The sequence below is a fragment of the Ailuropoda melanoleuca genome, chromosome 16, assembly GCF_002007445.2.
Source record: "Ailuropoda melanoleuca isolate Jingjing chromosome 16, ASM200744v2, whole genome shotgun sequence".
Lineage (NCBI taxonomy): Eukaryota > Metazoa > Chordata > Mammalia > Carnivora > Ursidae > Ailuropoda > Ailuropoda melanoleuca.
The window spans coordinates 23,003,503-23,017,225 of record NC_048233.1 but is presented as its reverse complement, the minus strand read 5'-3'; the positions used below and the strand labels follow the sequence as shown (position 1 = coordinate 23,017,225).

The 13,723-nt window shown below is 32.4% G+C and overlaps 1 protein-coding gene across 4 annotated transcripts in view; it reads left to right on the top strand.

The window, feature by feature from the left end:
* The window catches only part of KRAS (KRAS proto-oncogene, GTPase), a 39,399-nt gene that overhangs the window by 18,539 nt on the left and 7,137 nt on the right, over positions 1-13,723 (top strand). For 2 of the 4 annotated variants that reach the window (XM_034646551.1, XM_034646549.1), the window contains exons 3-5: positions 2,621-2,799; positions 4,239-4,398; positions 11,530-11,653. In XM_034646551.1, the coding sequence (XP_034502442.1) occupies positions 2,621-2,799; positions 4,239-4,398; positions 11,530-11,649 (459 nt within the window). In that variant the 3' untranslated portion in view covers positions 11,650-11,653. The remainder of the gene's footprint in view (positions 1-2,620; positions 2,800-4,238; positions 4,399-11,529; positions 11,654-13,723) is intronic. The other 2 variants (XM_034646552.1, XM_034646550.1) reach the window with 2 other exon arrangements.

The window sequence follows — 13,723 nt, the reverse complement described above, 5'->3', positions numbered from 1 at the left end:
GCTCTTTCATCATACTTCAGAAACACTGGTTTTCAATATATAATATACAGGAGTTCTCTCAGTAGTTAGTTAAGGGAATAGGTTAACATAATAAAATGCCAACCAAATGTTCAAATCTTTAGTAAACAACTTCTTTTTTTTTTTTCTTTTAGAGATTTTATTTATTCATTTGACAGAGACAGCCAGCGAGAGAGGGAACACAAGCAGGGGGAGTGGGAGAGGAAGAAGCAGGCTCCTAGCGGAGGAGCCTGATGGTGGGACTCGATCCCAGAACGTGGGATCACGCCCTGGGCCGAAGGCAGATGCTTAATGGCTACACCACCCAGTCGCCCCAGTAAACAACTTCTTGTTTAGAAAATAGATATCCTTTTTTTTCTGACTGATGGATAATTAATTTTTATTTTAGACAATTTGGAAAATATAGTTTACTTTAAAAGATAAGCATGAGATCATAGTCTAATATGGTAGTTTTTTACACTTAAAAATTAAAATTCATATAAAGGAATATGTTTAATACAGCAGCTAGTTCAAAAAATTAAAAAGATAATCAAGAGATAAGTTATTTATTAAATTAGTTCTACCAAAAACATATTTTAACATTTTGATGTATATGCCACCAGTTTTTAAATATATATACTTATATTCATATAGATACATGCATATATTTGTTTGGGATCATGCTACATATATATCTTTATGTTCTGTTATAAAGATATTTCAGATATTTTACCAAAAACATGATTTTTAATGACCATTCTTTTTTCTTAACGAATGGTCTGTGTAGTAATTCATGAACTAAGCGCACTTTAATACTACAGCCCTCATGTGGAACAATAAGGAAGTGTCCTTGGTTTACACTTATACTCATTTTCAGCCCTGCCTCTTATTCCATGGCTTCACATTGCACCATTCCTTTTGCTTATTCTTTGAGTCCTATTTTGGCAGAGAGTAAATTAAGTCTTTTTTTTTTTTTTTAAAGATTTTATTTATTTATTTGACAGAGAGAGACAGCCAGAGAGAGATAGCCAGTGAGAGAGGGAACACAAGCAGGGGGAGTGGGAGAGGGAGAACAGGCTCCCAGCAGAGGAGCCTGATGTGGGGCTCGATCCCAGAATGCCGGGATCACGCCCTGAGCTGAAGGCAGACACTTAATGACTGAGCCACCCAGGCACCCCGTAAATTAAGTCTTTTAGGTATAAGTATTAATCAAAAGTCAGAGGAAAATCATATTTTCATTTTAAGATTCTGTAATGTTAGCCACTCCCTTTCCTTTTATTCAGTGTTATAGTTGCACAGTCTCTTTAAGATATCCATCTTTCTCCCTTCCTTGCTCCTCCCCCTTTTTTAGAGGCCTCCTAGAATTTGCAGATAAAACAGTCATGCCCTCTAGAGTTACCATCGTATCCATCTGACTGTTAGTATTGTTACCAGGATTTCAGAAATGGATAAGGGCATTAAAATCCTCAGTATTGACCTTTCTTTTATTTATTCTTCTAAGTAAATTAGGTGCATGACAATTATTTGTAAATTGATTGATTTTTCTTGTCATTCTAAATCATCCCGAATAATAGAGTTGGTAGAGCTATCCTATTTTGTAATTATTTTCTTTCATAGAGCATTCGGGTCTTTTTGTTAATAATGTGAACACTTGCATTGTTGAATCTCTGCATAACACTTTTTTGTAAACCTTTTTTTTAAATTGTGGTAAGATATATACATATCTTGAAATACATATCTTATGTATCATTGCAGCCATTCTTAAGTGTACAGTTCAGTGGCATTAAATAAATTCACAGTGTTGAGCAACCAGTAGCTCTATTTCCAGAACTTTTTCATGATCCCAAACCGAAACCCTGTGTCCATTAAACAATGTCTCAAAACCCCACTTCCCCTGTCCTAGGTAACCTCTATTCTACTTTCTTGTCTCTGTGACTTTACCTATTTTAGGTACCTCATATAAGTGGAATCATAGATATTTGCCTTTTTTGTGTGTCTGGCATCATGTTTGCAATGTTCTTCCATGTTATAACACATACAGAACTTCATTCCTTTTTGTGGCTGAATAATATTCCAGTGTGTGTGTGTGTGTGTGTGTGTGTGTGTATTCATTCTACATTTTGGCTATTATAACTAATGCTGCAGTGAACACTGACATACAGGTATCTGTCTGACTTCCTGCTTTCAATTCTTTTGGTTATAAATGTAGGAACAGAATTGCTGGATCATATGGTAATCTATATTTAACTTTTTGAGGAACTGCCAAACTGTCGTCTACAATGGCTATACCATTTTACATTCCTATCAGCAATGTATAAAGTTTCCAGTCTCTCCACATCCTTGCTAACACTTGTCTTCCCTTTTTTTTTTTTTTAATAATAACCATCCTAATGGGTGTGAAATGGTAGCTCCTTGTGGTTTTGATTTGCATTTCCCTAATGATGTGTTGAGCATCTTTTCATGGCATAATGGCCATTTGTGTATCTTCTTTGGAGAAATGTCTATTCAGGTCCTTTACCCAGTTTTGAATTGGGTTGTCTTTTTGTTGTTGGGTTGCATATAACACCTTTTTAAAAGTAAAAGGTGCACCATAATAATGAAGACTGTGTTTCTCCCTTCTCAGGATTCCTACAGGAAACAAGTAGTAATTGATGGAGAAACCTGTCTCTTGGATATTCTCGACACAGCAGGTCAAGAGGAGTACAGTGCAATGAGGGACCAGTACATGAGGACTGGGGAGGGCTTTCTTTGTGTATTTGCCATAAATAATACTAAATCATTTGAAGATATTCACCATTATAGGTGGGTTTAAACTGAATATAATAAAATGACATTGGGGAGTAATTTTATCTTTCATTTTTTGAGTCTTTGCTGACTACCATCTATAAATTACCTAATCTGAATTTTAAAATAATAATGAGGTAGGTAATATATCCCTGTTTTATGAATGAAGTTCTTGAGGATTAGAGCAGTTGAGTAACGTGTTCCAAATTTCATAGATAGTGGTGCTGGAATTGAAACCTAGGTTTGTTGGACTTCAGAACCTGCGCTCTTAACCACTGTACGTTAGGGTTGCAAGGCTTTAAGCTAGAGCCATCATAAAAATGAAAACCGTCAATGAAAGTATGCAAAGGTGGTGGAGGTGGTACCGCTCAAATCCAGTGTAGTGTAGAATATCTTGGAACTGGATAAACATTAGCTTTAGATACAAAAAACAAACTCTGAAGTTGTAAAAGATTGAAATATTAAAACAGTTACAGTTTGTAAAGAATCTGGCAAATCTGCATAAAATTGACTACTTTAAAATAATTGTCATTGTATTTATATTGTTTCTTTGAGGGTTTTTACAGTTTTCAAAAAAGTGCATATTAAATATGCCATTCATTAGCTATGTTCTATAACAGTGAGTTAGCCTAGTTAAGAGGTGTAACATTTTAATACATTTCTTACAGCATGTTTCCTTTGTCGTCTAGTGATAGAGAAAAAGAAATTTGAATGGGTGACGGTGTTTTTGTAGAATAGTAAATAGGTGTCAGTATGTTAAGCTATAAAGTTTACTTAGGTACTGAGTAGAGGAACTGGGAATATGAACCAGTTCTGACTCCATCGTCTACTTATTCCATGCTGTATCTTTGAAATTCATTTAAAATTGTGAAATAATATAATTTTACCTCAAATATAGAGTTTATGCACATCTTATTGAAAAAAATCAACATGTAGAAGGGCTTTTAACAGAATAAACAGCATAGTAATGTCAGTGTTATCCACATAGAAATCAGAATCTTTCCACTTGGTGCTCTCTTTTTTGAGAAAGATATGTGAAAATTATGTCAGTGTTGTAATCCATGTTTTTGTAAAAACATCTTTAATTCTATACATGTACATTTAATAACATATGTCTAAGATTATAATTTTAAAAATTAGGCACAGCACATTTTTAGCCTAGAATTTTTTCAATATTTTCTCTTTTATCATTTTGACCAACCTGCATATAGACCTATTAGATTGTAGTTTTACCATATTTTTTGGTATTTTATCTTTTAAGAGACATAGAAATTCTCTGTTTAAATTGGAGAAAAAAATAGAAGGAGAAGCAAGGAAAATTTGGTGTGATTGGAAACTAGGAATTACATTAAATGTCTTCTTTCAGCCAAATTTTATAAGACAGAATTATGGACAATTTTTGAAAGATTTATTTTGTTACTAATGTCTCTGCTATAACTTTTTTTTTTCCTCCCCAGAGAACAAATAAAAAGAGTTAAAGACTCTGAAGATGTACCTATGGTCCTAGTAGGAAATAAATGTGATTTGCCTTCTAGAACAGTAGACACAAAACAGGCTCAGGACTTAGCAAGAAGTTATGGAATTCCTTTTATTGAAACATCAGCAAAGACAAGACAGGTAAGTAAAATTGTAATAAATATGAATCTGTTCTCTGTAAACTATATCAAGTAATTTTAATTATGGTAATTTGCTAACATATATTCTGGAAACATTTTGAGGGCAGGAAGGCAAGAACATTGGTAAATGTACATACCTGATAGCATAACTGTTACATCATTTAATGTAACTTAATTTTTCTTTCCATTATGCCAAAATAAAACAATGTTTATTTGGTAAATGTTCTCTTCAGGATATGAAAGAGCAGCAGTTTTTAATCCAGTGTCCATGGTATTACTTTTGGCTTTGGTTTCTTTCCACATTGAATATTTCTCTTCAACGCAGCACATCTTACATTAAGCATTCAAGAAATGTAGGGATTTTTTTTTTTTAACTGTTATATTTATAAAGTCAAAGAACGGGGGAACAAACACTGATTTCCTATTTTAGAAGTGTTTTGAAGAGTATTATGTCATGTGTTTCTAGATTAAGTTTTATTGTATTTGAAGACTTTTGGTAGAATTAAAAAAATTTTTTTTATTAACATATAATGTATTATTTGTTTCAGGGGTACAGGTCTGTGATTCATCAGTCTTACACAATACACAGCACTCACCACAACACATACCCTCCCAAGTGTCCACCACCCAGCCACCCCATCCCCTTACCCCCTTTTGGTAGAATTTTTTTAAAGCTATATTTGTTTTTGGAGAAAGTTTTCATTAAAGCAAAAGGATACTTAGAATGCAAGGCAAAATTCTCAGTTATTCATTTACTGTGTTCTGACAAAAATTAATGCCAGATTAACTCTGAATTTTGTTTCAAAAGTTATCTTCATTTTTAAAAGTAACTTTTTCTCTAGGTAAAATAATTTCAGTTGACATTATTTAACCTATTTGTATGAAATGAGTTTAACATATAGAAAAAAATTCTAGAAAGGAATACATAACAATATGATGGAATATAATTTTCATATACTAAGAAAGATCAATTTATATTCCATACAAGATGAACATTTATTTTGAGCTTTGCTAGTTACATGTACCTGTGAACCCAGAAAACCAGTTTTGTGGAATTTAACTTCTGTAATTGCTAGGAAGTAAGAAAATTGATGAACAACTCATTACATGTTTAAACTTATAAAAACAGGTATTCTGTAACTTTCACTGAATTTTTAAAGGGGTAAAAATTTTAAAGTAAACCATCATTCAGCTAGTGTATATGTCTGTTTCCCTGGTGGAAGATCATATGTACTGCTTCCTGATTGTACAAATTTGATACACACTGAAGAAACAGTGAATTCTATTTTAAGTCTTTTTTTGGGGGGATTAAAAGCTGAATTTCTATAGTGTGATTATAGTACAAACATCTCATTCTAAAACCTGATTCATAGGTTAAAGAAAGAAGTTTGGTATATACCACTTCACTTCACTTTAGAGGAATTAAGATTTCATTCAAATCCATTCCCAGGTCCCAGAGACTGGGAAAAGTTTGTGTTTGTTTTCTTTCTACTGGTCTTCTCTAACCAGACTTCTTTATTTCCTTATAAAGAAGGTACTCAGATAACATGATTATAATATTTATAACTTTTCTCCCAACATTTTTTATGAAAATGTAAAATACAAGGAACTTTATTGAAAACATTTGTCAACATACTGCCTACTACTAAATCATTTCATTAACATTTTATTAACTTGCATTATTTGTAACTTTTAAAAGATACTTTTTAGACAATATTACTTAATATTTTAGTTTACATTTTATTAAAAAAAAAAGGAAAACTAAGATTTTGCCTAATGTAAAGGGTTGCAAATAGAGTAGGGCTTCTTATATTTAATATGCATATGAATGGACTAGGCTTCTTATTCAAATCCAGATTCTTAATGGGTTCAGGTTGGGACCTGTGATCCCGCTTTTTTAACAGCCTCTCAGGTGATGCTGATTTTGGTACATGGGCCACACTTGGAGTAGAAAGACAACAGAAGACAGTAGAAATGAGTTGTCTGTTATTCTGACAATGTTGCCCTCTACTTAAGAGCCTAGAATAGCTGTGTTGTCTTGTTAGATAGTTACTACCTAAGAAGTACTAGCTTATTCTTACTGTTTGACATTCATGCTTTAATATGCCACAGCATTCATAATAATCAGAAAATTACCTGGATTCCCTTTAAAGTAGATTTTGTAGGTTTTATACAGTTTTGGGAGTGGGTAGAGAAGGTGAATGTAGTATGTATGATATGGAAGTCGAGTAATTTCAATTTGCTTTGTAGACATTCATGTAGATCATCTGATTAAAATATAGAGTAATATAAAGGAATACTTGCAGTACTTTATTTCTTCTAATGCCCAGCTTTTCTTATATGTATAACCTATTTTATTTATATCTTTATATAATTTATTTTGCTAAACTATAACCGAGATATTTTAGTTTCTGATCTTTGATTTCTTTTTATTTCATGGATTTGTTGATTTGCCTTTCAAAAGTTTATTCATCTTCCTCTGTTGAAATTAATTTGATATTTGCATGCTTTTGGAAAACTTTAAAGAGCTATTCCAAGTAATTGTGGAGATTATGATATAGGTAAATTTTTATAAATTTTACATTTCCAGTTTTTGTGCAAATTTGAAGCCCTATTTTCTGCAGAGTATTTTGTTGCTTATCTGCTGTTACTTATTTGTTGTTTGAGCAAACTAAATATGCATACTCTTGTTGAATTTTATCAGCAGCTACTTGTTTCATACCCTAAGTTTTAGTCTTGAGCATGAACCTAAAACATAAACACCGAAAAGAATTATTTATATTCAGGTTGGTAGGAAAAAGACAATCATTAGAAGGACCAGACAATAAGTGTTTTAAACTTTGGGGGCCATAACTGATATCTGTGGCAGTTTTTTTTTTTCTTATAACCCTTTAAAAATGCAAGAATCATTCTTAGCTTGTGGCCAGTACAAAAAATAGGCCGTGGCTACATTTGGCCTGCGGGCTGTAATGTGCTGATGCCTGATTCTCTGGGGAACTGTATTGTTTGATTAGATGCTAAAAGTTAGGTCAGACGTTAGACTTTACAGGCTAACAGTAGTAATTTTAAAATAAAACTTAGATATTTTGTGAAAGGGAGATAGTAGTTTTACTCTAGTACTTTTTAAGACAGGATTGCAGAATATATATTCAATTAATTATTTACTGTAGTTTTAAAAAGCCCATCATATGGGATAGAATATAATGAATTACATATTTTTTACATTATTTTAGTCCACAGCTGAAAGGCCAGAGTAATTTTTATTTTCTGCTAGTGTGCTTTATGTGGCCCCTACGTTCCAAGTATATAAAGATTCTACCTACTTCACATTTATCTGGGTAGTTTAGTAATTGCCATATTTTTCTGGCCTCATTGGGTAGTGCATGCAGTGTTGGCAAAGACTGTTGAAACCAAAACATTGACACCATGGTAATCAGCTGTGTGTTTTCCAGTCTGCTAAAATCAGAATTGGGGAGGGTTCGGGAAAGCAGAATTCTTAGCGTATCTGCTACTCCTGATTCAGCTCTTTTACTTTCTGGAGGTCTCAACTTGAGCATAATGTGAAAATTGGTTTTACAGATTTAAAAATGTTGAGTGATTAATTTCCTGGTTCTTGTTAATTTCTAGATACTTAAAATTAGTTGTTAGAAGACCTCTTTTAAGGAAAGCTTTTGATCAAACTGTTTTGAAGCAAACCAAATAAAAAACCTCCTTATGTGCCATATTTCTGTTAGTAGTTGAGTTTGTGTCATGAGATAAATATTTTGAACTTTAGCTTTTTTATGAGTTAAAAATAAAACAGTAACTGAGCACCTGCTGTGTGCACCACGCATTAACTTCCCAAGTTAGTGGTATCGCTGCATTTCAGTAGTACCTGAGATGGACTATTAGTTTGGCAAGGTTTCTTGAGAAATTCATCAATATAGAATTTTTTTAAAGAATACATCTAGTTTCTCCCATTCCTGTCCCCCAAGAAGGCTAGTAGTCTTGTTATCTGTCTATAGTGAGGGTATTTGAAGTGTTATTTCCTTGAAGTGTCTTCAAGAATTTTTCTTGATAATAAGCCACTCAACAGGAACTTTAGAATGAAATCATTTAGTGAAAGCATTATAGGCACCAGAATATAGGATGATGCTATTTGTTGACAGTTTCTTTTCTGGTACAGAATGCTGTATTTCCTTAGTCTCACAAGTGTGTTTTTAGATAATAACTGAGCTGAAATTATTGTCAAATCTCTTGATATAAAAACAATTTACACGTATGAACTTGTACACTTTTGTTCCTACATATTTTCAGTTCTGAAAGTTTAGTAAGTGGTGTTTGAAAATGAATATATGTGGCAATAAGCCATATTCTCAAGAATAAATCATTGAGTGCCAGTTAAGAGCTTAGCAGCTAGCTACATGGGTATTGAAAATCTGTTTCAGCTAAAAATTACACGTTTCGGAGTATGAAACCAGTGTTCTTTGGTAGTGCCCGTGGTATAAGGTGCACACAAGGATAGATAATGTTCTTTTTATGTTGTATGACTTTTAAAGCATATTATCAAGAAATGAGAAGTAATTTAAGTCTGAGAAAATATGGTAAATAACTGACTCTTTAAAATCTAATAAAATTTCCTCTTGGTTAAAATAAGAAGTGACCAGAGTCACTCTGGAAGAACTATTTCTCAGTGTTAATTATCTTAGCCACTCAGGTCCTAATGCTGAATTCTTGGTGGTGGGAAGTAATCACTTCTTTTTAATTATTGGCCTCCAATTCTCTCTCTGCATTGCTGGAAACAATCATATATTCTGTACTGGTGATGGGGATCCACACACTTAAAAAGTAGACACGTTCAAACTGATTTTAGAAATAAGTTACAATCAAAATTTGCTTCTGCTAAATTAGTGGAGGACCAAGACCCTGTCCTCTCCCCCCAGCATGTTTTACCTGACCTTGTAACTTTTTTTTAAAAAGGAATAAGAGTTTACATTCTTAAAAAATATGAGCTTTTACCTGGTTTGTTTTGTGTGTGTGTGTATGTATGTATACACTTATAAGTGTATATATATATATTTTTTTAATTTCTTGCATTGATTTTTGAATTAAAAGAGAATCATTTATGAAAATATCTTAAATGCCAGCTCATACTATAGATTTTACATGTTTTACAGGAGTCATTTTAATGCCTTAAATTATTTATCTTATGTAATGAGAATTTCTAATATATAATTTTTTGAGGACTTAAAAGTAAAAATAAACCCTTTTCTCTTGAGGATGATAAATACAAAATACTAAAAGATTTGTATACAGGCACAAGTGGCTATCTAAAGTACCAACGTATTTAAATAATTTCAGAAAATGGTTAGAAATTTTTATTTTGTAGTTGACTTAGCTAGCTGGCTAGCTAGTTGAGTAAATTGATTCCATTAAAAAAGAGATGCGAATTTTCTTGGGCTATTATGACTTTCGTATTAGATAGCTGAATAGAAATATACCACTGGATGGTTATAAATAACTTGAGGTGTACATTTTAATATATAAACAACATATTTAAATGCCTATTAACTGAAACTTAATTTTATGAATTTTAAAGTTTTACTTCAAAGGTAAACTACTGAACTCCACTGAAGCAGTTCTTAGTATATTCTTGATATATATTATTATTAATATATAATTATATATTAAAATTAATATACACTAAAAATTGAGGTGCATTTTCCCCCCTTAACTATTAAGTGCAATGAATATGTGATAACTTCTGCATGCAAAAATTAAACTGTAGCTATTCATTTACTTCAGTTAATATTTAAATGGCCAATTCTCTGTGCCTGATTGAATTTAAAACTATAAATCATATTTTTGATATGTATTAGCTTTCTAGGTACTGGGTCCATTTTGTCACATTTGATTCATAAAAAGACTGATGTTACCAAGCCCAGAGAGTTAAAATATGCCAATCTCCATAGTAAGTAATTCATTTTAAAAATTAAAAACAGATTAGGCTTAAAATTAAATGTACAATAAAATATTACCAGCCTTTCTAAATACTTATATTTTCTTTTAGAAGAATAAACACAATTATTAATCTTTTAAATTACTCTGTACATGTATATTAATATTTGTGTGCATTTATCTTTAGATGTAGCTTCAACTTTTGGTGGTATGTTTTCTTAGACAAACTTAGGAGCACAGTTAACTGAATACTATGTCCCCTTTGGCTACTGCTTACTTTTCTGGACTGGAAAACACATTGAAATCTTGGATCTCCATTTGGCCATTTGTGATTGTGTTTGTTGTCATAGCTTTCTTACTGTGGCATTAAGCAGAAGTCCCTTTTCTCCCTTTAGAGTATTTAAATTAGTATAGAAGGTATGAAGCCAGTATAATCAGATACTGTTCTAAAAATTATTTTTAAGACTTCTTTCTAATAAAGAAAGAAAATGCACTGTTACTATTTTGTGTGTATACTTTAAATGTTTGTTCATGGTATTTTCATATTATGGTAAACCACCCTCATGTAGCATTTTTATTTAAATAATGTACTATCCACCCACAAAAGCCCCAGTCTCAGCTCCACTTGTGGACTCTAGAAATTGGCTGGACAGTGTTTTAATTGCAGATAGAACTCAAGATTCCAGTCTCTTGACCCAACTTTATTGAGTTATTTTTTGTGTGTGTGTGTTTTAAATATCCCTTTTGTACTATTTTTCTCCTCATTCCTCAGGTAGGGCAGGGTGGGAGAGGTAGGGACGCTTGTTTTTCCTAAGTCAAATAACTTAAATCTAACTTCAGGTTAAGCTTGGATTAATGCCATGACTAGCAAACTAAAATGATTATGCATTAATTGATACACAGATACTAATAATATACATGTTTAGGTTTTTCATAATCTCCCCTAATTCCTAATTAAGATTTTTAAAAAATTCTAATTCCATTATAAAACAAAAATGATTTTAAAGAACAAACCAGGATTCAAGCCCATATTTTAAAACTTCATCCCCAGTTTTATTCAAATAATCTCATGTCTGTTTTAAAAAATAAATTCTCAAGTAAAGGTCATAATTTCAAACTTCTTACACAAGGCTGTCCCAATGAATTACTATTACCAATGAAACAGACTTTAAAGAAGTTGTGTTTTACAATGCAGAGAGTGGAGGATGCTTTTTATACATTGGTGAGAGAGATCCGACAATACAGATTGAAAAAAATCAACAAAGAAGAAAAGACTCCTGGCTGTGTGAAAATTAAAAAATGCATTGTAATGTAATCTGGTAAGTTCAGCATATTAATTTTGGCAGAAAGCAGATGTCTTTCAAAGGTAACAAAGTAGCAACCACTTTAGAACTACCTAGGTGGGGGATTCTGATTTGAAGTATTAAAAGATAAGAAATTAGTAGTTTGTTTCCATAATTAGTACATTTATTTTAAATTTAATGTGTATTAATTATAATTGATGCAGTTTTGATAGCTGTAGACTACATATGTCATTGGGTCTAGAAAGAAAAAAGAAAGGAAACTGCATAAAGTAGTAAGGTTGAATGGTCCAGAAGGTGGGGAAGGGCCCACTCTTAAAATATATTCTTTCTTTCTGACATTCTGCAAGCAAATACTTGTTCTGTGTATGTCCTCTGTGGCATCAACATCATACTTTTACCCAAATAAGAAACCTGGAGTCTTGAAATGACTCTAACATCCCTCTTTTGCACTCCCATTTGGAGGCAACCACAGATTTCTTCGATGTTACATTTTGACTCTTATCACATCATTAGTTCAGGTCCCTGTCATTTCTTTTTGGGACTCTTATATCCTCTTATTTGGTTTACCTGTTGCTGCCTTTATTCACAGTGCAATTGGAGAAATGGACTTAAAAGAAATCTCATTCTCTTTTCTTTAAAGTCCAGTCACTGACTTCCTGTTACCTGTGGAATAAAATCTCAAACTTCAAAGTATGTTATAGATGTCTTTTAACATCTTCCTACCCTTCTAGCCTTTGGCCTTATCCCTAAAAACTCCTTGCCTGAAGTTTTCTTTTGTTGGTGGGTTTTTTGTTGTTGTTGTTGTTGTTGTTGTTTTAGTCCTTACATAAGTAAGCACCATGTTATTTCTTACCTTCTCTTGAGTCTTGGCTGTTGCTCTTGGTTGGAATGCCAGTATAGTTTAATCCATAGTCTTATTAATTAGCTAACATTTTTTTCATGATTATTTTCCAAGAATCTTTCTTTTAGCCTTAGACTAGGCATAATGCTCTTCCTGTGTATTCCCAATACACTGTTCTTAACTGTTACGTGCTTGCCATGTTAAATTGAAATAACCTCTTTTATGTTTGATTCCTATACAGTAGAATCTTAGCCACAATCATGTATTTTTAATCTTTGCGTGATGATGACCTAACAAGGTTCCTGGTACATAGTAGCTGCCCATTTGGATTTATTGAGTGGAATTTCTCAGTTTCCTTTTTTTTTTTTTTAAGATTTATTTATTTATTTATTTTAGAGAGTACGTGTGCTTCGGCATGCACACAGTGGGGGAGAGGGAGAGAGAGACTCTGTGCTGAGCATGGAGCCTGATGCAGGGCTCCATCTTATGACCCTGAGATCATGACCTGAGCCCAAAGCAAGAATCTGACTCTTAACCTGCTGAGCCACCCAGGTGCCCCAGTTTTCCTTTCTACACCAACTCATATTAAATTTGGTCTTGCTCAGAAAAAATTTCACTCAGTAGTTTTTATTATGTGGATTTAAGGTCTGAAGTAATTAGTGTATCTCCCAAAAACGAAAATGTACATCTGAATAATAGATTCAGCCCCAAAAGATAGATGCTATACTAATCTGCTAACCTCAAAAGAATAAAGCATGACTGGCATTAATTTTTATTGAGACTTATGAACTCTTAATATTTTTTGAGTATCATTGTATAGAGCAATATGTTTATTTAGAAGCTCTGTATAATTTAACATTGCAATGCTATTTGAAAAATTAAACTTTTTAAATAACAGTAGCCATGATTTAAGTGGTGGGTTTTTAAAATTTTTTCCTCCTATTGTCTTATTGGTGGGTGATTTTTAAAGTACAACTATTTAGAATAAAGTAAGTTTTGCACTTTAACTGTTTTTAAAAACAAAGGTGGAAGCACATGATTTTCTAAGATTTCTTATTTGTGACTGTGTAGTGTGACTGTCAAGTAATTGGTGGGCATGGTGAATTGAATCCTGTTTCTTCAGTGGGCATGGATAGCATTTAAATAAAAAAGTGTACTTGGTAATACTTAAAATTTTAAATAAAAATAGTTTTACAAAATTAATTTGACAATAATAAATATATACAAATTAGTTTTTCTTAGTC